Here is a 26,989-nt window from a genome sequence, read left to right on the forward strand (position 1 = left end):
GAAAGGGACCTGCAAGAGGTCACACCACAAGGTCCTTTAGAGGCAAAGTCCAGGGAGAAGTGAGAAGGTTGGGCTTAAATGACCTCTGCCCTGTGGCCCTATTGGCCTCCAACCTCGGTTCTGCCTCCACTTCTCCCTTTGCCTATGTGATTTTGGGCTTGTTAGCCAAATTCAGGCAAAATACAGATTAAGCTTGTGAACCTGGGTCCAGCAGAAACGGGGTCATCTGGATTGGGACAGGGCCCTCTCCTTTGACCTTCAGCTTCTATTACAGCTCCCTCAGGCACCACCTGCTTCCTCTATAGGTCAGCCTCACCAAATCCATCCAGATGTTTCTCTTCTCCCCACAGTAATCATCTCTATCCCACTAATGACAGAACCTGGGAATGCGTTTGGAGAAGACTGGGTGAGGGTTTCTTCCTGTGAAAACAGACTACAGGCCTCACCAGGCTTAACATGAGTGAGTGGGAGCAGCCTGTCTTGAAGGGCCCAGCAGTTCTGACAGTCTAGGAGTTAGAGGCTAGCTCTCAAGAAATGCTTGTTCAATGGCAGAATACTTTGATTCTTCTCAGGAGATGGTACAATACAAATTCTGAGCTCATTAAATTCATATATATCTATAGGTTGAGCATCATTCTTAGAGCTGTCAGTTCTTCCAACTAGCATGCTTACACTACAGAAAAGGTGAAAGTAGTTCTAGAACACTGCCCACCCAGGTCTGCTCATCTCTGCCTTTGTCAGCGCTCTTCCAGCCACGCCAGGCTGCTGCTCAGATAGTTCTGGTAGAAGCCTGTTGAAGCCCCAGCCCTCAGGTCAGGGTGGCTGAAGGCTGACGACTGTGGCAGCCTTCAGAGTGGCAGGTGGTGGCAAGCAGCAGGAGGCAGGAGCTTCCAGGCTCAGCCACCAAGACAGCATCGCTGGCTGTCAGTTCAGTGCTGTCAGGACTAAGCTGCTTGCCTGTCCCTACTTCCACCCCATCCCCCAATCCTAGTGAATGCATCCTTATTTGTAAGAAAGCAACAGAAGCCCAATGCGAGGACACAGGGCCTTGAGAATGACATCAGTAGTGATTACTGCTCCCCAAGTGCTCTCCTCAGTGAGTACAATGGAACCTTTCACTGATGCTGTGAGGCACATATGGTAGGCCAAGTACCCATTTTACAGAAGAAGAAATTGAGCCTCAGGGAGGGGAGTGGCTTGCCCACAGCCATACAACAAACGGAGAAGCTAGGACTTAACCGCCAGTCTTCTGATGCGCATTCCAGGGCCCCTTCCTCCACCCCAGCCTGCATCTGCCTGCATGGAGTGCTGGCTCAGGGCGAATCAAGGACACCAATAAATCCCCGATTTGTAGGTTGAGGTTCTTGCTCCAAACCACCCATTTTCAGAGATTTGCTCCTGAGATGTAACTGACTCCTCTTGAAGCCAAGCAGCATTAGCATTCAGGGTTCCCTGCCGTTCCCAACCACCCTGCTATTCTCCAGAGCCTCATGTCTTGCAATTTTGGAAATGCTCAAAATCCTGTTTGTTCTACAGAAAGGTCAGTTTCAGTTTGCTGGAATATTCTGCTGAAAATAAACATGTAAATAACACATCCCCAAATACAGGCATTGATACTATGCACATGGATATTCATCTGATCCCATTTGCAAATGCAGACATATTCGTTCTCTCTTTCTCTCTCCCTTGCTCTCACTCTCTCTCTTTCTCCCCACCCCCCATCTCTTTGTCTCTTCAAACACATTCCTGATACATTGTTTTCTTATCTATTCTACAGCTACCTCCATCATGCCCCACAACATCTTCATTACTTTCTTCTGAGATAGTCTACTGGGGACCATCCTTGTCCTCAGAGGGCTTGAAGTCTAATTTAGTTGGCCAACATCAGGTGCCTCAAAATTCACAGGGGGAAAATGTAACAATATTGAATAAAGTTGTTCATGGAGTATGGATGTAAGAGAAGAGACTAGGAAAACCGACTAGCAAATTGGCCTGAGCTGAACTGGTGAGGTGCTAGTGAAGAAACAGCAGACTAAATAAGCCACAGGCGATTTTCACCTTTTTGACAATTTTGCCCAGGGCCTACATGCCCAGTGCCCTCTGTAGGGAAAATGAGGCTCCCTGAGTTTCTCTTTCCTGGCTACCTTTGACCTCTTATCTTCCTGCCCAATAGGAAGAGTGCATACCCTTTGCTGGCCTTTTTATTGGTGTCCATGTTAAACCTCCAGCTACATTGTTCAAAATTAAGCATTTATAACAGCCTGCCAGACTTCTTTGGATAAGTTATATTCTTTACTCTGTTTATGCTCATTTTATGGACATGGACTATATTCTTATAATCTCTACCTTCTTTAAGAAATTTTTCCCCTTTTTTTGTCATTCTGGACTAGAAATATAGAAAGGGAAGAGTTGCCGTATGTCATTGTTCAGACAGAATCAGAAATAATGTTGACTTCAGAGCTGAACTTGTCTCTATCAGAAGGGAAACCTTTGTTTTCTCATTATTTAGGGGGTGGGGAGGCCATCACATGCCTTGAAATGCATTTTAATGAATGTTTATAAGGTCATGGGGATCACATTGGTGGCTTTGTCTGCTGGATTCTGAAATGGGACTCTGCAGGCATTTATGTATGGAGAGAAAGGAATTCGTTTCTAAAAGATGCCGGGGCACTGTCACTCACTCCCTCCCCCTTCCTCGCCACCAAAGGCAGGGCCTATGAGGGCTCTAGCTGGGAGTGGGGACATCTGGAGTCCAGTGTCCTTATCCCTTAACCAATTGTCTGAAAACAAATCATATCCCATACTGTTTTCTATAAGAAGAGAAGCTTGAGATATGCTCTGTAGAAATCCTGCCAGTGTCTACTGATAGTCACAGGGAGAGGCCTGAAGGAAGTAGGAGCTGTGGCATAGCTAGGACTAACACCCTGCTGTCATCAAGACCACAGAGACTGGAAAAAAGCACATGGGTGAAGCAGGGAGATTCATTTAGAAAGAGCTGGGAGCTTGGTTGGGGACCATCCGCCCCCAGCCTGGATGCTGGGAGGGGAGGTCATTCCGGAGCAGTGAGCTATCTCCTGCCCTTGATCTAAAATGGTGGCTGTGGGATTTAGTCAGAAACACCCAGTCCGGGCAGGCAAAACCTCAGCGGCATCAGCCACAGGCACAGGTGACCCAGTGAAGGCACGAGCATGGCACTGGGCACAGGGGAAAGTCCAGCCAACTTCTCGCAGTTGAGATGAGTAACAGATCATGGGACTGCGAAAGAGGAGACACGAAAGCAAGCCTTTATCTAGGGGCAAAATTAACTGGATAATAGATTTCCACGCCTCACTGATGTCTGGTGAAAGCAGATGCTATTACAGCAAGGCTGAGCACTTCCGTGTAAACACAGCCGCCTCTCTTAGGCCTTGTTTAGGGTTGGCTGGTGTTCTTGCTGTTCAGCCAGGTACTTCAGGCTCACCGTTGAAAGCTCATTCCATGAAATTCAAAACATGGAGCCGCATGGCCTCTGACAAAGTGGAGTCTCATTGAAGTGCATTGAAAAATGAAAGCTCAGAAAAGGCTTGCAGCCTGCCACTCTGCCAAAACAGCAGCCTCAGTCGGCAACCTCAACCCCATCCCTGAGAAAAGCCAGGTGAGCCTGCCCCCTTTATTAGGCATCCTCACGAAACATTCAGTGAGTGTACATGCTAGCAGCTGTCCAGCCACAGACTTGGCATAGCAAAAGTGACATCCGCTCCAGCAGTGGCGGCCTGCTGGGATCTACTTTGTTATTGAGTAGTCAGTTGGTTTCTAGAATTGGAATTGATCAGGGACCATTTGCTTGGGATGCAGTTGATGGGTGCTGGAAAAGGTGTGTGTACACAGGCTCTCATGTAGGAGAGGTGCAGCCTCCTTTCCTTTGCCAGTGGCCCCAGCTGGTACCTTTAGTGTCTGGTGGTCATGCCCTGCCTCCTCCATCCCTGCACCTTACTCCCAGAGGTTAAGGGTGACCAACAATTAAGTGAAAGCTCTGAGAGCCCATAGAAGCTGCCAGCAAATTTCAGAGGCTCACCTGGCAGGGATGCCAGACCATTGCTCCTCACAGCCCCTGCCCTCCCCTCCTTTCCCCAACCCCCAACCCCTCCTTGGCCTGCCTGGCTCTGCATTGCTTCACCATTGTTACAACTGTCTTGCAGTTCGAGACATCATGAACAGCACATTGGGACTGACTGTTGCCAGCTCAGACTCCCTGCGGGGGATCCTTATGTCAAACCCACACGCAATCATCCCTGATTGATCTATTTCGTACATTTCTATTTTTAACCTATTGGATCTCTTTGGATTCTTTGGGAGGATGTAGAAGAAACACAATTTCAGTTTGGGACACAGTGGCTTGTTTGTAGATTGCTCCATAATGGATTGAGTAAATGGCTGAGTCCCCTGTGTGTTGGGTCATTTATGTTCCATTGTCCATTGATTCGTTCAACTGCCATTTACTGAGCACCTGCTGTGGGCCAAACAGTTAGTGAGCTGCTCCATGGGCCAGCTCAGGGACACTATGGGTGTTGTGCCCAGTCAGGCTCCTGGGAAAGTGGGCACTGAATGACTGCATGGGCCTCAGACCTCTTATTGTACCTGCTCTACCCCTCTCCAACCCATTCCTTCCTGACCCATGGTATTCAGGCCTCAGATGAGTTTGCTGACAGAGCTGTCCCTTGAAGTGCCCTTGTTCAGATTGTGGGCATCTCAAAAGAAAAGTCAAAGAAGTGTGCAAGTCCTCTCACTCAAGTTGGCAAGCCCCTTCTGTGGGGGCAATGCAGTGTCCTACCACCAACATGGCGAAGGCAGTGGGTCTGGAGGCAGTTGAGTGGTGGTGGAGGGGCCCAGCGTCTGACCTGGGCTTCGTTGCCCTCTGGCTGAGCAACTCTGGGAAGGCCTGCCCCTCTCTGGGTCTCAGAGACCTCCCTGTCTTTAAGAAGGGAATTGGACTCCCAGAACCCTTCCATACCTGCCCTTTAAAATGCCAGGTACCAGTTAGTGAGGAGCTATTAGGTGTCATACAATGTGCCCTGTTTCACTTAATAGTCAGAGCACCTTCGTGAGAAAAGAAATGTAATTACGCTCATTTTACACATAAAGAAACTGGGCTCTGAGAGGTTCGGTGGCAAGGCCAAGATCAGAGCCCTAGGCCACGCTGCCTCCAACCTTGCTCTGGGCCAGTGGTTTTCTGTTGAGAATCAGTCATGGAGCTGTTGGAAAAACTCCCGATGCCTGGGCCACACCCTTGATGAAGCTGTCAGTTTGTGGTGGGAGGGCCCAGGAATGTGGATGTTTCTAAGTGATTCTGATGTGCAGCAAGGCCTGAGACATACAGCCCTGGGGATCTACTTTGATGTTCACTTGGCCATGACAGTCATGCCCCCCATCGTGCTGGCAAGTGACCCCATGCATGCCTTGAGCTCCTAGTGGGCTACAAGCTCATCAAACCAGAAGAGCCAAACTTAAGGTGACATCAGAGGATGAGTACTGTATGTCCTAGTGAAACTTCCAAAGCTGAAAAAGAGTTATTTTGTAGGGGGGAAAAAAGCTTTAAAAGAATTCTACCTGTTCACTTATCGGCATTCAGGTGGTTTCCAGATCCCTCTCTTCCTTTCCTTATTTTGATCATTCCTGCACATACTCCTTTGCCCCCACTTCCTTTCCCGGTTACCTGCTAACATACACGTCATGATCATTAACACAACGCAATGGATAACTGTATGAAGCCATGAAGAGTAGGAAGTCTCACATTGCTAGTGAGTTTGCAGGCTGTGCTTCTATAAAGGGTGGGCAGCTCCCCTGAGGTTCAGATCCCAGATTGGGACCTTTTCTCATTGTTTGATATCTCCCCAACCTGAGGATGCATCTTCAGAGGAGAATTTCTTATTTAGATAACTTTATACCTTTTTAAATTTTTGGATTACGAGTCCTTCTCGTTAAAGAGAAGTGAAGAGAATAGAAAGGGAATTGCCAGTCATCCCAAATAAATGACCACTCCAAATTGTTGGGTATAGGTCCTTCCAAATTATTTTTGTGTACACATAGCAGTGTGTGTGTGTGTGTGTGTGTGTGTGTGTGTAAAAATAAATGGAACAACGAATACGATGCCTACAATGACTGTTCTGAAACTTGTGCTTTCCCCAAAACAGTATTTTAAACAGCTCCCCAAGAAAACACATCCAGATCTACTACTTTCCTGTAAGGGCTCTGTTGTATTCTATTTTACCACTGCAGCCTGATGCATTTAACCAAGACAAGAAGGCAACCTAAAAGTTCAAGTCTATACTATGGTATTCCTTTGTTAAAATGTATGTGTCTGTAGATAGGTAAGAATTAAAACTATTGGCCGGGCGCGGTGGCTCAAGCCTGTAATCCCAGCACTTTGGGAGGCCGAGACGGGCGGATCACGAGGTCAGGAGATCGAGACCATCCTGGCTAACACAGTGAAACCCCGTCTCTACTAAAAAATACAATAAAACTAGCCGGGCGAGGTGACGGGCGCCTGTAGTCCCAGCTACTCCGGAGGCTGAGGCAGGAGAATGGCGTGAACCCGGGAGGCGGAGCTTGCAGTGAGCTGAGATCCGGCCACTGCACTCCAGCCTGGGCCACAGAGCAAGACTCCGTCTCAAAAAAAAAAAAAAAAAAAAAAAAGAATTAAAACTATTTAGCTACTTCTAGTTTTCTCTCCAATGCCTGCCTTTGGCCGCATGGTTCATTTAGTAACTTCTGCATAGTTTCATTGAATTCTCCTTGAAGTGGGCAGATTACCCTTTGCATAATGTTCTATCCCGTTTTAGTATACAGACAACATAATGCCTTATTTGAAATGTAATTAGACAGTTTAAATGAAACATAGTAATGAAGAAATAAGCACTATGGTTCCAAAGACAGGCTGTATTTTATAGTTTTCACAACTATAAGTCTTTAAACTGAGAGGTCTGTTTTATCATGCACGTTTCCTGTTCATTAGCTTTAATGTGCCAAGCCTTTATAAAAATTCCTCTCTCTCTCTCTCTCTCTCTCTCTCTCTCTCTGTGTGTGTGTGTGTGTGTGTGTGTGTGTGTGTGTCTCACCTCTCTTCCCTTCTCCTTTCCTCTTCTCTTCTCTTCCATTCACAGGGAACTGTTAAGAGGAGACAAGAAGAAGACCACTTCCAGTTTCCAGACATGGCTGATGGGGGCTACCCTAATAAAATTAAGAGGCCTTGCCTTGAAGATGTCACCCTTGCAATGGGCCCAGGCGCCCATCCTGGTACTGCCTGTGCAGAGCTGCAGGTCCCTCCATTGACAATGAATCCTAGCCCTGCGGCTATGGGAGTGGCTGGCCAGTCGTTACTGCTCGAGAATAACCCTATGAATGGCAATATCATGGGCTCACCATTTGTGGTACCACAGACTACAGAAGTGGGACTGAAAGGGCCTGCTGTTCCTTACTATGAGAAAATCAACAGCGTGCCGGCTGTAGACCAGGAGCTTCAAGAGCTGCTAGAGGAGCTCACCAAAATTCAAGACCCTTCTCCGAACGAGCTAGATCTTGAGAAGATACTGGGGACGAAGCCAGAAGAGCCACTGGTTTTAGATCATCCCCAGGCAACCCTAAGCACAACTCCCAAGCCTTCGGTTCAGATGTCACACTTGGAGAGCCTGGCTTCCAGCAAGGAGTTTGCTTCTAGTTGCAGCCACGTTACTGGCATGTCACTTCAGATCCCGTCCTCCACAGGGATCAGCTATTCGATTCCTTCCACCAGTAAGCAGATAGTGTCACCGAGTTCTTCAATGGCACAGTCCAAGAGCCAGGTCCAGGCTATGCTCCCTGTTGCTCTGCCCCCCTTACCAGTGCCTCAGTGGCATCATGCCCACCAGCTGAAGGCACTGGCAGCCAGCAAGCAGGGGTCTGCTACGAAGCAGCAAGGGCCCACCCCCAGTTGGTCTGGTCTGCCTCCTCCAGGACTCTCTCCACCTTACCGCCTGGTGCCATCACCACACCCACCACCACCACCACTGCCGCCACCACCCCCACCATTCAGCCCCCAGAGCCTCATGGTGTCCTGCATGTCGTCCAATACTTTGTCGGGCAGCACTCTCCGAGGCTCTCCCAATGCCTTACTGTCAAGCATGACGTCCAGCAGCAATGCTGCCCTGGGGCCCACCATGCCCTATGCTCCTGAGAAGCTCCCCAGCCCTGCTCTCACTCAACAGCCGCAGTTCGGCCCTCAGAGCTCCCTTCTTGCCAACCTCGTGTCCTCTACCATCAAAACCCCTCAAGGACACCTGATGTCTGCTCTGCCCGCCAGCAACCCTGGGCCTTCCCCACCCTATCGCCCGGAGAAGCTCTCCAGCCCAGGCTTGCCACAGCAGTCCTTCACCCCACAGTGCTCCCTGATCCGAAGCCTCACTCCCACCAATAATCTTCTAAGCCAGCAGCAGCAGCAGCAGCAACAGCAACAGCAGCAGCAGCAGCAAGCAAATGCGATCTTTAAGCCCATGAACAGCAACTCATCCAAAACCCTGAGCATGATCATGCAGCAGGGGATGGCAAGCTCCAGCCCAGGAGCCACAGAGCCATTTACTTTTGGCAACACCAAGCCCTTGTCCCATTTTGTTTCTGAGCCGGGTCCCCAGAAGATGCCCTCCATGCCTGCCACCTCTAGGCAGCCTTCCCTGCTCCACTACCTGCAGCAGCCGACACCAACACAGGCCTCTTCAGCCACTGCCTCCTCCACAGCCACTGCCACCTTGCAGCAGCAGCAGCAGCAACAGCAGCAGCAACCTGACCATTCATCATTCCTTCTGCAGCAGATGATGCAGCAACCCCAGCGTTTTCAGCGATCAGTGGCCTCAGATTCCATGCCTGCTCTGCCCAGACAGGTAAAACAATCTCATATCTGGCTGTGTTCTTTGGTTTTGGAAATAACAACTGTGTTTCATGCTGCCAATATCTGGCTCTGGTGGGTAAATGCAGGCTATAGTTCTCTCTGAGAGTGGAAATGATTCTGAAAAAGTCTACTGAAGTCAGCTAATCCTGTGTGGTTAAAAGCACAGTGTTAATAAGGCCAAGGTTATGGTTTCAGTGCCTGTTCAGGTCACGTAACTTCCCTGGAAGGAAAGCTGCACCCACAACGTGCTCCCGGTGGAAGGAGCCAGGTGGGACAAGTCCGAATACAGAAATGCCTTCCCTGCACTGGGCCATGTAGAAAGACCAGTGAATCCTTCTTAAGATGTAAGGAAATTGCACTGAAGCATTTAAATCTCATCCCTGCTGGCAGAATGATGAACACTAAGCCTTCTAGAAATGCCACAGCAAACTTTTGCTGAGCAACCTCAGCATGCCGTTTGTCACTGTGCTGGACACTCAGGCAGGTCGTGAAAGGAAAAAGGTATTTGTAAGGTAGTCACTCTTATCATCTCCATTTTACAAATGAAGAAACTGAGGCTCAGAGAGTTGAAAGACTTGCCCAGAGTCACATAGTTCGCAAGGGACAGAGCAGGAACTTGAAGCCAGGTGGTCTCACTCCAGAGCCTGTGCTCTTCTTGAATTTACTTTTGACTTCTGACCCTCCATCATCTCCTCCAGGCTTTTCAATCATGAAATGCAGCTGACTCCACCCGGGTTGTGTCTATCACAGTTCCCAGTTTTCATTGCTGTGACCCCTGCCTGTATTAGTTATCTGTGGCTGCATAACAAATTACCCCAAGCACCAGCTTCAAACCTTATGCATACGTTACCCCACATCCTGATTTCTGGGTGTTAGGAATCCTGGCATGGTTTCACTGAGTCTTCTGACTGAGTATCTCCTAAGGCTGCAGTCATCTCAAGGCTCAATGGGGAAAGATCTGCTTCCAAGCCCACTCGCGTGGTTGCTGGCAGGAAGCAGTTCCTTGCAGGTTGTTGGACTGAGGCCTCGGTTTCTCATGAGCTATTGGCCAGAGGCCTCCCTCGGTTCCTTGCCACATGGCCTCTTCACAGAGCATCTCACATCATGGCAGCTGGCTTCATCTGAGTGAGCATGAGAGAGTGTGCCAGTGAAGCAGGGTAATGGGGGCAGAGGCAGGAGGGATAGTGCCAGCACGTCAGAAGTCACAGTCTCTATGATCTAGTCTGGAAAGTAACATCCCACCACTTGTGCTGTATTCTATTCATTAGATGTAAGCCAGAGGAGATTGCATGAGGGTGTAAATACCAGGAGGCAGGGCTCAGTGGGGCCAGGTCACATGTGTGCCTACACAGAATACTCAGTCGCCATCTACCATCCCTCCTTCCCATTCCTCTCATCCTTGCCCAAGTTCAGGTCCTCTTGATTCTTTATCTGAACTCGTACAGTTGACCCTTAACTGGTCTCTCCCAATAAACCATCCATTGCTCTATGAGTCGTCTTGCTAAAACAGTGACCTGATCATGTTTTACACTTGCTCAGATGTCCCCAGAGGCCCATAAGCTGGCCCCACCAGCCTCCTGGGCCCTTCAGCATCCATCAGGCCCTGCCTTGCACTTTGTTTCTATTACCCAGAAGTGCCTGCAGCACTTGGTCCACGCTATCTGGTCTCAGCCTTTACTCCAGGGCCGTTCCATGGGCCTGGTCATCCCTTCCCACATTTTCTCTCCTATCCAACACCTGCAGCTCCTTAGGGCTCAGGCACCATCCCCTCCAGGAAGCTTTTCCGTGACTGTCCTCAGTACTTCCATTTCCCACTGTGCCTCCCTCTTCTGGAGAATGATCAAGGAGGAGATATCATAAAGTGCTTGGCCAGAGACCTGGCCCAAGGGAAGCACCTGTCAGGGGCTGACCTCTTATTCAAGAGCTCTGTGGCAACCCCTAGAGTATAGAGGTTGTGTCTTTTCCAACCAGGTTTCCTGGAGCATAACCATGCAGAGTGCTTGACCCCAGAGAGTTGGTCGTTTGATAGACCATATGGCAAGCAGAGCTCCCATGGGGGTGGCCGGGGAAGCGGTGTGGAGACAGGCAAAGCACATAGGACACAGCAGGCTACCTGGGGCTCGGGCCCTGGTCTGCAGTTCAGGAGCACTTTGGTTTGATTTTATTATAGGGCTGTTGCCATCTGTTTGCATGGACTTCTGCAGCTAGCTCGGTGAAGCCCCGGCATCAACACGGGAACTCTTTCACTAGCAGGCAAGATCCACAGCCTGGAGACGTGTCACCATCTAACATTGTGAGCCTTTCTGTTTTGTTTTGTCTTCAATTGGGTACATTTTTTGTAGACTGATTGTGTTGTCCCAGAGCTGGATCAGCTGGCTCAGAGGGAGAATTCTCAATGATTGGGGTCATGCAAATCATACTCAACCAATTACCTAGGTGGGGTTGGAGAAAGTGTTGAGAAGAAAGACCAAGCAGTCAAGCTCTCTGGGACTAGGAGCACAATAAAGGGGGCAAGCAACCTTTGCCAGCAGAGACAAGAAGCTGGGTCCCCAAATGGGAAATGCTATTGCCACCAAGAGCTGCCTTTCCAGCCTGTGCTGGCTTGTGCCCAGGGGCCAGGCATGGGACCTGGTGCTTCACCTGCCTCCTCTCATTTTAATCCTCAGAGGCAGGGGCTGTTACCATTCTCTTGGGAGTTGGGGGAAAAGGCACAGAGAAGTGACCAAAGTTGCCCACAGTCACACAGCAAGTTGGGGCCAGAGCAGGCAATCTGGCTACAGAGCCCACACTCATACTCCCATGCATGGGGCACTGCCTCTGGAGACTTGTGTTTCCACTGTCACCTCTTAACTGCTTCCTCCTCTACAAATGAAGGTGATGACAGGTTGTCTGAGGATTAAGTGTGTTAATACATCTAAAGCACTTTGAACAGGGCCTGGCATAAAGTATGCGCTGACAAGGGGTTTGCTGTCATGATGACTCTACCTCCTGACCTTGTGCTCCCAGATCTGTTTCATGGGACTAAGATGTGGTTCTAAAAACCAGTAGCTGTGGCAGGACAGACACAAGCCACGCTCTCTCCAGACCCTGTACCCACCATGAGATTGATAGGAGTTGTGCAGCCTCTGAGCCTTGTGGGCTCCTTTTGCTGTAGGCCCTGACCCTCCTGGACAACTCCCAGCCTGATGGGAAAGGGAAAAGGGCCAAGGGCCATCCCTGCCTTGCAGACTGGGGATCTCACTTTGCTCTTTCTTGAACTCTCCGGCACTCTCACTCCACTCCTTTCCCTAGCACTCTGTTCTCTACCTGGTATTCTTCCAGGCCTCCAAGCTGGGGGTCTCAACAATCCTTCTGTTTCTTCTTATGGCCTCTCCCCATTAACTCTAAGACCTAAGAACTCAGCCCTGGTCATTCTTCCAGGGGAGAGAAAAAAAAATAAAGAAAAAAGCGAGTGTTTGAGGCAAGAGCTGGGACTGCTGCAGGACAGATGGTGGCCTCAGTGGTGGGGAAGAACATGTTTCTCGCTTCCAGCAGGCTATGCAAACTTCCCAAGTTTTACTGATGCTCAAGCTGAGCCTCAGGAACACTAATTACCTATTATATGGCATTTACTAACCTGTTGCATTTGGCATGGATGATAATGGTTACCATGGAAAAACTGGACATTCATTTGAATCTGGATCTTTGAGGTTTTGTGCGGGGGGTGGGGGCTTTTTTGGTTTTTGTCTGTTTGTTTGTTTCTTTACAGGCAGGGTCTCACTCTATTGCCCAGTCTGGTCTCAGACTCCTGGGCTAAAGTGATCCCCCCACCTCAGCCTTCCAAAGCACTGGGATTAAAGCATGAACCACCGCATCTGGCCTAGATCTTATTTTTCTAAAGGAGTTATTCCTAAATGTGAGATGAGACACAAACGCTTGAGTAAGCTGAAAAGCCAAATCCAGCCTTCTGTATAGGAGCTCATTTGTATGTACAGACCAGCATCTCTCTACTTGGGGGATTTTGCTTTATCAGTTGAGTGAACTATTCAATTTCAATGCACCATTCACGTCCACGTAAGGTAAAAGGCAATGCCACATGACTTTGGGGCAGCTGTTTAGCATGGGAGGTTGAGCAAGCAAGGGCACTGGAGGCAGACAGAACTGAAGTTCAAGTCTGGCTACAGATGTTGACTGATTCAGGTCCCATGAGCAATGTTACTCAACCCCTGAGCCTCAGCTGAAAATGGGGAAAGGAATAGTCCCCTTCACATAGGGCATTAGGAAGGCAAAGGAGATGCTAACTTGAAACTGCTTAGAATGGTGCCCAGCACACACTACAGGCTCAGCCAGGGCTAGTGCAGCCTTGTGGGCTTGGACCTGAAACCTCTGGGGCCTGATGAATTTCCAAATTCAGGACATTTGGGACTTTGGGAAGGTAATGTGGTACAAATACCAAATGTCACACAACCCTCCAGTGTAATCTGAAGCAGCATTTCATTACTTTTGCAAAGAAAAATGAATATTTAAGGAAGTCCAGAGTCAACTTTTGCCCCCAACTTTTATGTGCCCCACCCAATTTTTATGTGCCCCCACATAAAATTTGGCATCAAATTTACAAAAGTAAAATTGGCTTTCAGAGCTTCTTGGACTTGAAATTACCAGATACGGGATGTGGACCTGGAATTACTAAGGGAGGGATCTTTAACTCTTTATGGAGTTGCAACACCCAGCGCTGGTTTGTGAGATTTTAATGACCCCAAATTCCCCACCCTCCCTCCAGGCTGGGTGATACAGATCTTGATGTTTAATCAGACTGAGGCAAAATGAATTTTGTTTGCATCATCTGATGTCCCTTCTCCCTGAAGATTACTGGAGATACCTTGGTGTATTGCAAAAATCAGGGTTAGGACTTACTTCGGTTTCACTATTCACGACTGCAGAACAGATCTTATATTTACTCAAAGACAAAGACAAGTCTGTCAAGGAGATGGGAGTTGAACTGTGGAAGAGTGGGGATAGCAAGAGGCAGCCTCTGGCCGGAGTGCCCTCAGTGCACGTGCATTTGAGCCCCACTCAGATCTGCAGAGCTGGGAGTGCAGTTTCATGGGGAGGAGGGATGTGGATGGAGGCCAGTTGGAATAAGAACAAAAAAAAAGCCTGGAATCTGATCCTTGAGGCAGGCTGTGCAGCACAGGGGGAAGAGGGCAGCTGTGGAGAAATAGACCAAGGAGGCACATGATGTTGTTTTGACAAATATGGAGAGGGTAGAGAAGGGGGAATCAAACCTGCCTTAGAGAAGGCTGGATTAAGCCCCTACTGGGTCTGATATGCTTTCTATCTTAAGGATAAGCTTTAACTTAGGCAGTCGTGAATACCGGGCAATTGCAGAGGCAGTAAACTCGCCATCTTCCCTTTCTGAGGGGTTGGGCCTATGAAGAGGATCTGGGCAGCTCCATCTAAAGTGGGGCCTTTGGGAAGCCCCCCACTGTCCCCACCTGTGGCCTCTCTCACCCCTGGTAGACTGAGCCCTCCGAAGTGCAGTACTTCCAGCACCCAGGGCCTGAAGATAGACGGCACAGGGCGGGGGACATGGGGGCCTTACCCTGGGGCCTTGGCAGGGGACAGGCCCTGGGGCTGGGCTCAAGGCCAAGTTTAAGAAAGCTCAGACTTTGGATCACTTGGGTCCAAACCCCAGTTCTGCCACCTTTTCCACGGGGGCAAGCGATTTATCCTCTCCATGCTTTGGTCTGTAAAATGGAAATAACTAGTATATCTATCTCATGGGGCTGCTGTGAGGATTAAATGAGATGAGGTGACAGCGCTTGGTATAGGGCCTGGTACACAATTATGCTCCATTGATATTAGCTGTCACTCTCAGGAAAGTTCCTGAAACTCAGAACACCAGTAACCCAATGGAATGAGTTTAGTCAGCCTCGGCTCAGCATCCAGGCTCCTCTCTGACCTCCAGAGGTGGAAGGTGACTTGGAGGGAAAGGGCAGGGGGAGTTCAGTCCCTCTGGGGCTGCATGCTCACGGACAGCTCCAGAGTAGGGGCATTAAGGAAGACATTTGCCAGGTGGCTGAGGAGCAGCCAAGGCAGCAGACACAGGTTGGTGACTCCAGAAGGAAGTAGAGCCGCCAAGTCAGGCTGTGGTTTCCTGAGTGCCCCTGACCGTGGGTAGGGGAGAATGTTGTCTTCTCTTCCCTCTAAGCACAGCCAGCTGAACTTCTAGGAGTTACGTGGATGCTGAATAACAAATGCAACCACAGGTCGACTTTAGGTGGGCAGAGAGGGGGGGAAGGAGGAGCTAAGTTCCACTTGCAGCCAGCGTGGATCTGATCCCAGCTGCTTGCAACAGGCTCAGGGGTGCCTGACATTTCAAGACTCAGGCAGATGGCTTACTGTCAATACACAGCGACAATGAACAAGGCAGAGAGCATGTACATGAGTGGCCAGGAAGGAACGCTGGTCCTGCGTAGTCATGGTGCACAGGTATCCTGAGGGGATACCTCCCCTCTCTCCTCTCCTTTCCGTCCTTCTCCACCACTCACTCTCACTCCCAAAGCCTCCAAAAAGAATCTTTGCAGAAACCCAAGATTCCTATTGGTTTGAACTTCCAAGGCTACACTAGCCCACTCAGTGGGGCATAACCTTTAATTACTGCTGTCTCAATTAGCTCTGCAAATTAAATTCTTCATGTTTGAACCATGACTTTTCATTGAAAACAAAAATGAACAACCATGTTAGTGAGGCCAAGAGAATTTCCTATTCTGGTCAAAGTTACAGAATTTGTAAATTACAGAATTTGTCTGCTCCATTTACAACTAAAGTCAGGAGAGGCAGAGACGGCAAGTGAACCTTTTCCTAGTCTCAGAATCACTCATTAACATTTTTTAAAAAGTAATTATTATATTACTAAAATACATGACCTCCACCCCAAAATCAGATCCGCCACATATTTTCGAGGAAAGGCCTGTCACCTTGGACTTAAAGGTCTTCTCCCTCCCTCACTTCCCTGCATTCCTCTCTCGTTTTGAGAGTACTGGGGGAGAGCAATACTGCTGGCCGTGTTCTCAGAGAAATTTTGTCTTTTACTAATTCTGGCAAGAAACATCACAGATTTTATTTCAAAGGTTAGTCCTGCTAAAATGCAAGAACAGAAGCCTCTAGAGGAAGCTCTGTGTTGTCCACCAGTCAAATGATAACTAAGGAAGGGCCTCCACTTGCCAGATAAAGGACTGGAAACCAGACAGTCAGATTTCAAAGAGCCCGTGGGTCAGAGCCGGGGCCCGCCCTGTACATATTCTCTGGCAGACACGGAAATGTTTTCCTGAATGAGTATTCTTATTTTGTATTTAAACCTGACGGTACGTACAAGCTTAGTTTTACCATTCTTTCTAAATTAAGCTGCAAAGAGCTGTTTGGTTTCGGGGAGCCTTTTCTTACTGCTTTGTGTGGAACTATGATTAGACACCGTGTAACATGCATTTTGAAAATTCGGGGACTGGTATCTCAGTGTTGAAAATGTTTTGTTTTAACCACTCTAAATTGCCAGGAAATGAAACCACATGGGCTGCTGAATTTGGGAAACACAGGCTTAGAACTTGGTATTAATCTTACCAAGAATCAAAAAAAAAAAATTTTTTTTTTCAGTTTCTTTTTCGATTTCTAAGAGCCATTAGTGATCCTCCACCTCAAAGCTATTTTTCTTTTTCAAAAAGCGGAAATTTAAAATGTACTGCTTGTTAAATGCTAACCTTTTAAATGTCAACTTTTTTTTCTATTAAAAGCTGAAGAATAAGTGAGATGACACTTTCAAATGAAGGCGACTTCACATTGTGCCCCCAGAGGAATGAGCCATCAGTTTGTGTGGTCAACCCCAAAACTTATGGGGATGCACAAAGCCGCCCACTAAAGATGCATCAGTAATAGAGATCAATAGATAGAATTTTTTCATTGCTTAGTAACTGGCTTATGAACGCCGAAGAGGCCATCATTTCAGAAACCTCCTGTCAAGTTTTTTGTTTTGTTTTTTGTTTGTTTTGTCTTAACATACCTGAAGAGAAACAAGGAAACTTGCTGAAGTTGGGATACCCAAAATGAGCCCGTTTAAAAATGAAGTGTACAAATTATTTTATGCTAAGTTAATTAAGACAATCTACTTATTTGTCACTGTAAAGCAAAGCAAGGAATCTCATTGCGCTTTTCAAAGGACGTAAGAGGACAGAAATAAATCATTGTGCCACGCTGCTTTAAGCTGTATCTCCTTATGAATACCTACAAACCCAAAACACAGAACACCACATGGAGCGAGCAGTCCAGTTTTGTGCACGCAACAAACATGAAAGAGAAGTGCTGTTCTACTACTACTATGTCCCCAGGTGAAAAGTTCGCAGAATGTAAACAAGATCTAGAGCAGAAGAAACTCACAGTAGACTTGCTCCATTCACCTGTGGCCCTAACACCTACAGCCAGCACTGTCACTGAGTGCAGGAGTAGATGGTGCAGAGCGACAAGGGGTATCAAAGATGTGATCCATCCAGGTGAGCAAAGGATGAGTACTCAGAGGGCTCGACTGCACCCTCCCCTCCCCGTCCTGTGCCTTCCCCAGCTTCCGTCTCTCAGATCCACTCATGGTCCCATATCGTGGATTTATGGAATCCTTTCCTGAGTCTATTTGTACTTTTAGCCTGTTCTGTCCCTTAGGGATTGACAAATCCCACCATCTGGGCCTGCCCTGTAAAACAACTATGTGGGCCCTGACCTGGCTGCTTTGTAGCTTGAAGGGGACAGCAGAGGGTAGAATGCTGGTTACATTTAAAGCACCCTGCTCCCAGACCCAGAAGAAAGAGTTTCTGCTTTTTCCTAGGAGTTGAAACAGTCTGGGATTTTATCTCATTTTGTTATTTTGCCTACAGTGACAAACACTGTTTTTGTTTTATCGTGTTGTGTTTTTTTGCTAGCTGAGTGTTTATCATGTCGGTTGCACCCATCCAAAGCAGTAAGGTTGTTGAAAGCCAAAAGTAGCAGAAAGGCCCAAAGAAATCACCCCACCTCACCCACAGGCTCACCTTTGCAGGTCTCTTCAGACAGCTGACTCTTAACTCTCATCTCAGCAACAGCTTCTAAGATAGACAGTGGAATAAAGGGTCAGCATTCATCCATTTCTTTGATGTTTTCTCCTTTACCCCATGTGAACCAAGTTTGTTAGTAATGTGCAGCTAGGACTCAGATGAAAAGCACAGAGCCACAGGCCTTGGTTGGGTTATTGGAGCTAGGTGCACAGGAAAAATAAAAGTGGATGCTCCAGGACATTATATATATAGTCCTGGGCTAAAGGTGGCCTTCAGGGCCTGAAAGATGCATAGCTCTACTTCGCCAGAAATTATGCCAACTCTTGCTTTGCTTTTGGGAGCTTTCAATTTGCAGCTAAAGGCTCAGGTTCTGGCCAGCTTTTTCCCCTGTAGCATGCTACCAAATCCAGCCATCCTCCAGTTTTGAGCAGAGGAGGTGAGCGTAGCTGTGGAGATGCATATTATTCTGCAGGCCCATGTCGGGGTGGCCCATGAAGAGAATTTGTCAAGGCCAGCTGGCTCAGCAGACCAACAGATGAAGGTGGACTCCTCATTTGCAATTGTGATTAAAGATCATTTATTTCCATGTGACAAAGCTTTGAACGATGTGGGAGGCCCTCACCCATCCCTGAGTGGGAATAACTGGGAATGATTCCATGACCCTTTCCCTTTATCTGGCAATCCTTTCAAAGATGAGCTCTGGAAAATGTGAACAGACAATGCACTCCACTACAGCTTTCTAGTTTCACATCTTTAAACACCAAAATTTTGACACCCATTGGGATGGTTATTATAAACACATATACACAGAGAGAGAAAATAACAAGTGATGGTGAGGATGTGGAGAAATTAGAACCCTTGTGCATTGTTGGTGGGAATGTGAAATAGTACAGCCACTGTGGAAAAAAGCATGACAGTTCCTCAAAAAATACACATAGAAATACCATATGATCCAGTGATTCCACTTCTGGGTATATGCCTAAAAGAATTGAAAGCAAGGTTGGACACAGTGGCTCACACCTGTAATCGCAGCACTTTGAGAAACCGAGGTCAGAGGATCACTTGAGGTCAGGAGTTCAATGCCAGCCTGGGCAACATAGTGAGATCTCACTTCTACAAAAAATTACAAAAATTAACCAAGCATGGTGGCACATGCCTACAGTTTCAGCTACTCTGGAGGCTGAGGTGGGAGGATTGCTTGAGGCCAGGAGGTCGAAGCTGCAGTGAGCTGTGATCACTGCCCTGCACTCCAGCCTCGGTGACATAGTGAAACCCCATCTCAAAAAGTAAAAAAAGTAATAGAAAGAAAGAATTGAAAGCAGGGGCTCAACCAATTGTCTGTTCATAGCAGTTTTGTTCACAATAGCCAAAAGAGAGAAACAACCCAAATGTCCATCAGCTGGTGAATAAATAAATAAAATGCAGCATGCCCATACAATAGACTATTATTCAGCCTTAAAAAGGAAGGAAATTCTGACATGTGCTATAACATGGATGATCCTTGAAGGCATTAGGCTAAGTGAAATAAGCCAGCCACCAAAGGACAAATACTGTGTCATTCCACTCATGTGAGGTCCCTAGAGTAGTCCAATTCATGGAGAAAGACAATAGAAGTGTAAGTGACAGGGGCTAGGGGAGGGAGGAAATTAGGAGTGCATGTTTAATGGGGACAGAGTTTCGGTATAGGAAAATGAAAAAGTTCTGGAGATGGATGGTGGTGATAGTTGCACAACACTGTGAGTGTACTTAATGCCACTGAGTTGCACACTTAAAAATTGTTAAAATGGTACATTTTATGCTATACATATTTTTACCACAATGAAAAAGTAAAGGCTGCAGTTTTAAAACACTTGCTAGTCCTCTCCTAATCAAAAGCAGTCTTTTATTTTGCAATAATATTAGTGTACAATCTAAAAGAAGCAGCAAGCTGAACTGTTCATTTTCCATCCCTGGTAAGAGCAGTATTTACTGCACGTCCACTCATCATGTTGTATGGGCCATCTGGGTTTTTTGTATGTCTTACTGAGATGCATGTTTGTTAAATGCACAGACATAACCAGAAATAACTTTCCTGGAAAATTGAGCATAATGGCTGTGCCTCTCTTGACATTTTGGAGAAATGATAATACGTAGGTGGGGGAAACAAAGAAATGACTGTAAACAAGAACGGACATTATCTCTGCCTCTGAATGGGATAAGAAACCCACTTGCTTCATTAGCTCTCTGGTATATCTGCAAGTCTGGAAACACCGGGATGACTCACAGTTTGCTGAGTAATACAGGAGCCAACAGAATGATGCTAGTGACTCGCCATCTCTGACTGGCTTTCTGTGCAAACTGTCCCTCTGGGGCAAGTGTTAGGCCTTGGAATTGAGTTCTGAAAAAGGTTACAGATCTCAACTACAGGGAGAACCAGCTCCTAAGGCCTTGACACTGGTACACAAAGTAGGACGCCTCTGACCATTGCCAAAATGACTTCTAGAAAGTTCACACCTGGTCATTGTGTCCCTGCTCATGCTCCAGCTCACAAGATCTCTGGTTTCTGCCTTTCAGGGTGTGGTGATGTCCACTTCTTCATCAGAGTTCTTTGTGACTCAGAGTTGTCTGCTTCTCTACTTGGTAGTAAACTCCTCAGGCATAGGAAGATGTCTTTAGCTCTGTAGATGTGAGCTGAATGATCCTTGAAAGGAATGAGTAGAACATAGCGGGGAATGAACCAATGAATGAGCTGTATCTGCTAGCCTTTGCAGAATGCTAAGTTTCAGAAACTGTTTTGAGCATTTTAGAGGAATTATTGATAGACACTCTGTCTTCAAGGCTTGGAGGCCTGATATTCTTGCTCTGGGCAGAAGGGAGAACTTTGCATCTGCATGTAGGGCTCATTTGCCCAATGACCATGATGCATTTCTCTGGTCCAGTTAAGCTTCTTGTCCTTCTATAGCACTTGTGCAATGTCTGAAAACATGTGATTTCTTCAACTTCCAACAAATGCACAATTTTATACCGCCAGTGGTAATTTGCACTGGTTGTTCTGTTGTTTCTGCTGTTGTTGTTGTCATCATTTAATGCAATTTACAAGGACAAAACAAAACTTCTGGCTGCCATTTCACATACCACAGTGACAGCAGCACATGGTAAAAAAAAAAAAAAAAGCCAAAACCAGCTAATTTAGAAATTCAGGCCACTCATTTTATTACTTTTCCCCGGTTAAGATTCATTCATACCACTTTGGGGTGGTGGTAATATTCCTAACATAAGCCAATCAATTTTGGTCAGTTCTGAGAGCAGTGAGTGGTCTTCACTTACACACGGTGTGTTTGTAACTCTGCTATTTCTTTATGACTAACACAGTGCAAAGTGAACGTTTTTGGAAGGCTGTTAAGCATATGTTCTCCTGGTAGGCTTAAATGTAACTTATAAGAAAACTTGATAGTATGTGAATAAGTTCCCACTACTGGTTTAAAACAAAAAAAAAAGAGGTTTATTTTACTAGCTCATGATCACAGATTCTATATTCTTTGTGAGAATTATCTTTTTAGGTTTTTGTTTTTATTTGTTCTTATCATTTTGACAGCCATATTATTCATTTCCTTTATTCTTTTGTTTGCTTTGTTGACTTTTAATTTGGAAATGTCTGCTTTGGAAGAATAATTACATCACAAGGAGGCCCTTTCCCCACCCACCTACCCAGAAAGGTCTCCTGACTCCCTTATGCTCTATGAATTGCCCTAGTTCAAGATTGATACAGATCAAAGAAGCAGAATGGGGTTGAAAGAGCAGCCTCTGGCAGTGGCCTTGACCATGTCAATTCCCTGTGCATTTATATAGATCTGGAATCATATAGATCTATTCTGCCCAGCTTGTTCCATAGCAGCTGGTGGGCAGAACCACTCTTCCAAGCCCTGTAGTTATTCTGCACTGCAAGAGGCAAGATTACAACCAAGGACTCATTCATTAATAAAATTGTGTAAGTTGGCTTTCTGAATGGTGACGTGGTCTCAGGAACTTAAAAGACTTCAAGTCCCTGCTACGAACAAAAAGTCTGCATTGTGATTTGTCAGAGCTAGATTGACATCCAGTTTAGAGTTTAGAATCCTCCATGACCCACTTTTGAGACAGATTACAAACCTTGAGGTTCATCAACATTCTAGTACAATATGACCCCCCAAGGTTTAAGAGCCCTTTAGAGATTTGAAGACAACTGTGATGTTCCCACTAACTCTCCCTCCTTCCCCCAATTCTTTGCCCCTATCTTGGCTACTGGCCTCTGAACTCATCACAGAGCATTGGAGTGAAGGTCTCTGGGTAAGTAAGGCTCTGCTAAACTGATTGAATGCTCCAGGTACCTTTGTCTCAGTAGAGAGGAAAGCTAGATATCTACTCCTCTTTTCCAAACAATCTACTTTATTCCTGCTCCCCTACATCCCACTTGCAAGGGTAGCAGCCACATCCCCCATCTGTCCTGCCCGAGCTGATTGTCCAAGCCAACTCCAACTCAGAAATTTCCCCCAGAGAAGAGGCTCCTGAAGGGTAGGCTTTGCTCTGTAACCCTGAACTTGATTTGTGTCTATTTCTCACTCTCTTGTTACATAAAGTTTTTAAAACAATATTAGACTAGGAATTGAGAAAGAGAATGAGCTCTCACAATTGTTTCTAGAGCCATCACCATCCTACCCAGCAATACCTTTTACAGGCTTTTAATTTTTTTTGTTTAGAGTTACTACCTTTGAAACCAAATCTTGACTTTCTGGTATGTTCTTGGACTTTTTAAGGGATTTAAAAATTCAGGAGTTGGATGCCAATAATTGCTTTTAGGAGCTAGCATTGCCTATTTTCTATAGATGAATCCCATTTTAAATAATCAATTATTTTCTTCACAGAAATCCACAAAGTACATATTCTAGTTTACATCAGAATTGAATATGATCCAGAAATTCTTAATGTTGTTAAGCTAGTCTATAGTATCTAAAATGTGTATCACATTCAACTAATGCATATTGAAGAGCTTGAGTACCACACTTCAGATGTGAATGAAGAGCCCAGGATTGTGATATTTGATCCATACTGAATGTATTTGCTAGAGTGCATTGTACAGATGGTTCAGGTGTGTTAGATTTCTCTCTGTAAATGAACTGGTCTGTAGATAAAAGAACATGACTCAAGGCTGAGCAGGGTTCGGCAGGCCCTAAGCTTCATCATTAAAAATTGGGTGTTTTCTAATGTGAGACTGGCGGTATAAAGCAGACCTCATGCAGGGGTCTGAGAGGCCAGGCCAGATTATCAGTTGGGATGTATTCAGTCCCAATTAGCAGACAGCGCAGTTCACACTGGCTTAAACAATAAAGGGGACTTACTGATTCCTGAAAGTTAAAGTCCAGCGGTTGGGCAGACTTCAGGGTTGGTTTGAATCAACAGTTCCTCAGTGTCATCAAAGATGCTGTTTCTTTCTGGCTGTCTACTCTGCCTTTCGTGGCATGAGCCTCATCCTAAGGCTGGCTCCCTCTTGTGGACACACGATAGCGCCAGCAACTACAGAGGCTACAAATTTCCTCCTGCCCCATTCAGAGAGCAGGAGAATGTCTTCTAGAATCTCTGTCAGAAGAGCCAGGAAGCTTCTTTCCCAGAAGCCCCCCGAATTTCATGCTTTTTAGTGTGAATGGATCAGGTGCCTACTAGCCTACTATGCTGCTTCATGTCAGCTGAGTGTCCCCCTCCAGAACCTTGTGTGGAGCCAAGTTTCCCCTAAGCATGGAGGTGGTATGGACCAAATGAAGCTGCCTAAATGAAAATGGGGGAAGGTGTCAAGAGAAGGAAGACTTAGTGCTGGCAACCAACAGTATTTGTTGCAATCAACCTCTTGGCCATCCTCATTCATACACACCTTCCTTCCCATGCATACACCTCCCAAAATGCCCACTCTTAGGGAAAACCTATTTACCCCTTTCCCAAAGGGATCCAACTCCAATCCAGAAACCCTAGGTGATGTGTCATCCTCTGAACTTGGTCAGTATATAGCTCTTCATGTCTCAGGGACTGCTGGCCACCATGCTCACCTTGGCATAGAAAGTAAGAGTGCAATAAAAAGAAAAAAAATACTTCAATTGGGAAAGAGGAAGTTGGAAAGCAGCACATGGGGGTCACTGATCCATCATCCATATCACATCCTGCTGGACAGTGGTAGCAAGGCTTGACCAGGGGTCAGGTGGTCCATGCATCTCTGAGATTCAGTTTCCTATTCTGTATAATGAGAGGATTGGATTAAGCTAGTGATTCTCACATTGGAATGTGGCCTGGAGAGCTTGTTAAAATGCAGATTACTGGGTTCCATCCCGAGTTTCTGACTCCATAGATATGGGTGGGGCCCTGGAATTTGCATTTGTAATAGATTTCCAGGAGCTGCTGCTGCTGCTGCTAGTACAAGGACACCCCCGCCCCTCCACTTTGAGAACCTCTAATGTAGATTATCCTTATGGGCCCTTCTGATTCTGACATTTAGGACTCAGGGATTTTTCTTAGCTATCTCTTCTGCTCTATACTGACTTATGATGGATTGTTTTATAAATGGGACACACCCAACTCTACTGTATGAACGACTTAAATATCATGGAGTTCCTGCTTTAGTTTGTAATCTAATTTTCAACAATTGAGGCTGAAAGTGAAGAACACCTTAGAGCTTCAGGAAAGTGAATTTTCTGGAGTCGAAGAAATTAGAAACAGAAAGATAAAGGCTTTTCCATCCTCCCCAACCCCATCTACTACAGCACAGCGGTCTGTGGAATGATTCCACTTGACTGCAGAAAACAGCTCTTTTCCCAAGGAAATCCTGGATCCTTAGGCTACATTTTGCAAGCATTCTCCCTATGTGACCTGGGTATTCACCGGGTCTTAGAATAGGAGTGGCACTGGGTGAAGCTGTGACATAGATCAAGTTGGTCTGGGAACTTTGCCAATTTTCTTCCCCAGGGCCCCTCACCTGGCCAACATCTATTCATCCTCAGGTCACAGCTTAAACCCAATTTCCTCTGAGAAGCCTCCTCTAACCAACGCCCCACCCCAGCCTAGGTCAGGTTCTCCTGTTATTTGTTCTCTAGTGCCCTGCAATGTTCCTTCATAGCACTTACCAGCCTTTATTAAAAATCTTCACTGACATGCTCCACCATTACGTGAATGTGCCAGCTCTAAAAGGGCAAGGACCATATCTGCCTTGTCCATCGATGTTTTCACAACACAGGTCCTGGATCACTGTAAATGCTCAGTAAATGTGTGTTGCACAAGTGCTATCAAAGGCAGACTGGGGGCAGATTCCAGTCATAGTATTTTATTACAGTGGTGAACTATTGAGCAATCTATATAACACATCCCACAATGTATGATTATGCATGCTCCAAAAGAATGAAACACAAGTCTTCGGAAGACACAAACACACAACTGGAGAGTCCCAGAGTCCCTGGCATCTACAGCCAACTTTTTCATGGCCCTCCGCCTTACCTCTCTGGGAATCTGGTGCCTTCCGGGCCCAAGGTATCTCTCTACCAGACACCCTGGGCCTCTCTTCTTCAGATAACAGCCCCTTGAGTCAATGCCCAGCTCCCTCTTCCCCCATGCCCATTCGGGTTGTTGATAGATAGTTAGGTGAAGACAATAGAAGATCCTCCAGCTTACAGAGTGCCCAATTCAACAGGGCCTGGAGAGCTAATCTGGATGAACACCACATTTTTCCCCTGAGAAAGTGGGAGTCCAGCAAGGCTGTAAAATGGTGGGCCCCGAATAATAGCCTGAGTCTCCTGACTTCTGGCTGCATCTTGAACGCATCTGCAGGCAGCTTCAAATGTGGGAATAGGATATGAATTTATTATATTCTATAGTTTATCACCATTGCTATAATTCTCTGCCACTGATATAGTTTTACCGTTAAATCAAACCAAACCAAACACTTAAAATAATTTCTTTAGAGAAGCCAGATTATTTATTACAAATAAAGTATACAAACTGACTAAAAGTATATCCCACAAATGTTGAATTTGAAGACTGTGCCTAAGTTTAAGGTAATTGATGGATTCCATTCTCATTAGATAGTCATACATCAAAAAAGTTGTCTGCTTTCCCAGGCACAGTAGTAGGTTATGCTTATGCTCATTGTTGTGCTTCCCAGAGCTGGCTCTTCTTCCTTTGAAACAGACCCATATAAGCCATCCATTTGCTGGGTTGCAAGCCCTTCATGAGGGAGAGAGAAGTATGGTGGGACACCAGAACCTTCTCCACAGGGCACGAGCAGCATGTTTGCTAAGGGCTGCTGGACTTTGGCAGGTAGAGACCATCAGAGGACTCAACTGAATCCCCTCTTATCAGGAACCCTAGGAGAGTAGAGTTGTCCGGAGTTTCCCCATGACTTACATTGTCTTTTTTAAAACAACCAATTCATGACTGAGGTGAAGAAGGAAAATAACAGAAAAATATATCTAGCCCAAGAAATCTACAGAATAACAATAAAACTCAGGCAGAAATGAACTCACTGATCTGTGAGCCAAGTGCTTAAGGGAGGGGATGGGGTACTTCTCATGTGGCTCACTGTCTTAGTCAGTTCGGGCTGCTATGACAAAATACCATAGACTGGGTGGCTTAGAGACAATGGAAATGCATTGTGCACAGTTCTGGAGGCTGGGAACTTTAAGATCAAGACATTGGCAGATTCAGTGTCTGGTGAGAGCTCTCTTCCTGATTAGTAGATGGTGCCTTCTTGCTGCATTCTCATATGATGGAAGAGTCAAGGTAGCTTCCTTGGGCTTTTTCTTATAAGGACACTAATCTCATTCAGGAGAGCTCCACCCCATCATCTAATCACCCCCTCAAGGCCTTGCCTCCTAATAACATCATATTGTGGATTATATTTCAACATATGAATTTGGGGGAACACAAATACTAGGTAGGTGCGAAAGTAATTGCAGTTTTTACCATTAAAAGTAATGGCAAAAACCGCAATTACTTTTGCACCAGCCTAATATTACACAACAGCACTCTCTGAGGTTGTTCACTAGGGCAG

At 46.4% G+C, this 26,989-nt stretch overlaps 1 protein-coding gene across 27 annotated transcripts in view; it reads left to right on the top strand.

Moving 5' to 3' along the window:
* Window positions 1–26,989, top strand: part of MAMLD1 (mastermind like domain containing 1) — a 144,925-nt gene that overhangs the window by 93,660 nt on the left and 24,276 nt on the right. For 15 of the 27 annotated variants that reach the window (XR_013412643.1, XR_013412647.1, XR_003726038.2 and 12 more), the window contains 2 exons: window positions 7,140–8,888; window positions 11,067–11,189. Coding sequence is in view for 18 of the 27 variants with exons in the window: in XM_077988060.1 (XP_077844186.1) it covers window positions 7,140–8,888; window positions 11,067–11,189 (1,872 nt within the window). In the remaining 9 variants the exon portion in view is untranslated. The remainder of the gene's footprint in view (window positions 1–7,139; window positions 8,889–11,066; window positions 11,190–26,989) is intronic. The other 12 variants (XR_013412646.1, XR_013412648.1, XR_013412649.1 and 9 more) reach the window with 1 other exon arrangement.

Source organism: Macaca mulatta, chromosome X (assembly GCF_049350105.2).
Source record: "Macaca mulatta isolate MMU2019108-1 chromosome X, T2T-MMU8v2.0, whole genome shotgun sequence".
Taxonomy (NCBI): domain Eukaryota; kingdom Metazoa; phylum Chordata; class Mammalia; order Primates; family Cercopithecidae; genus Macaca; species Macaca mulatta.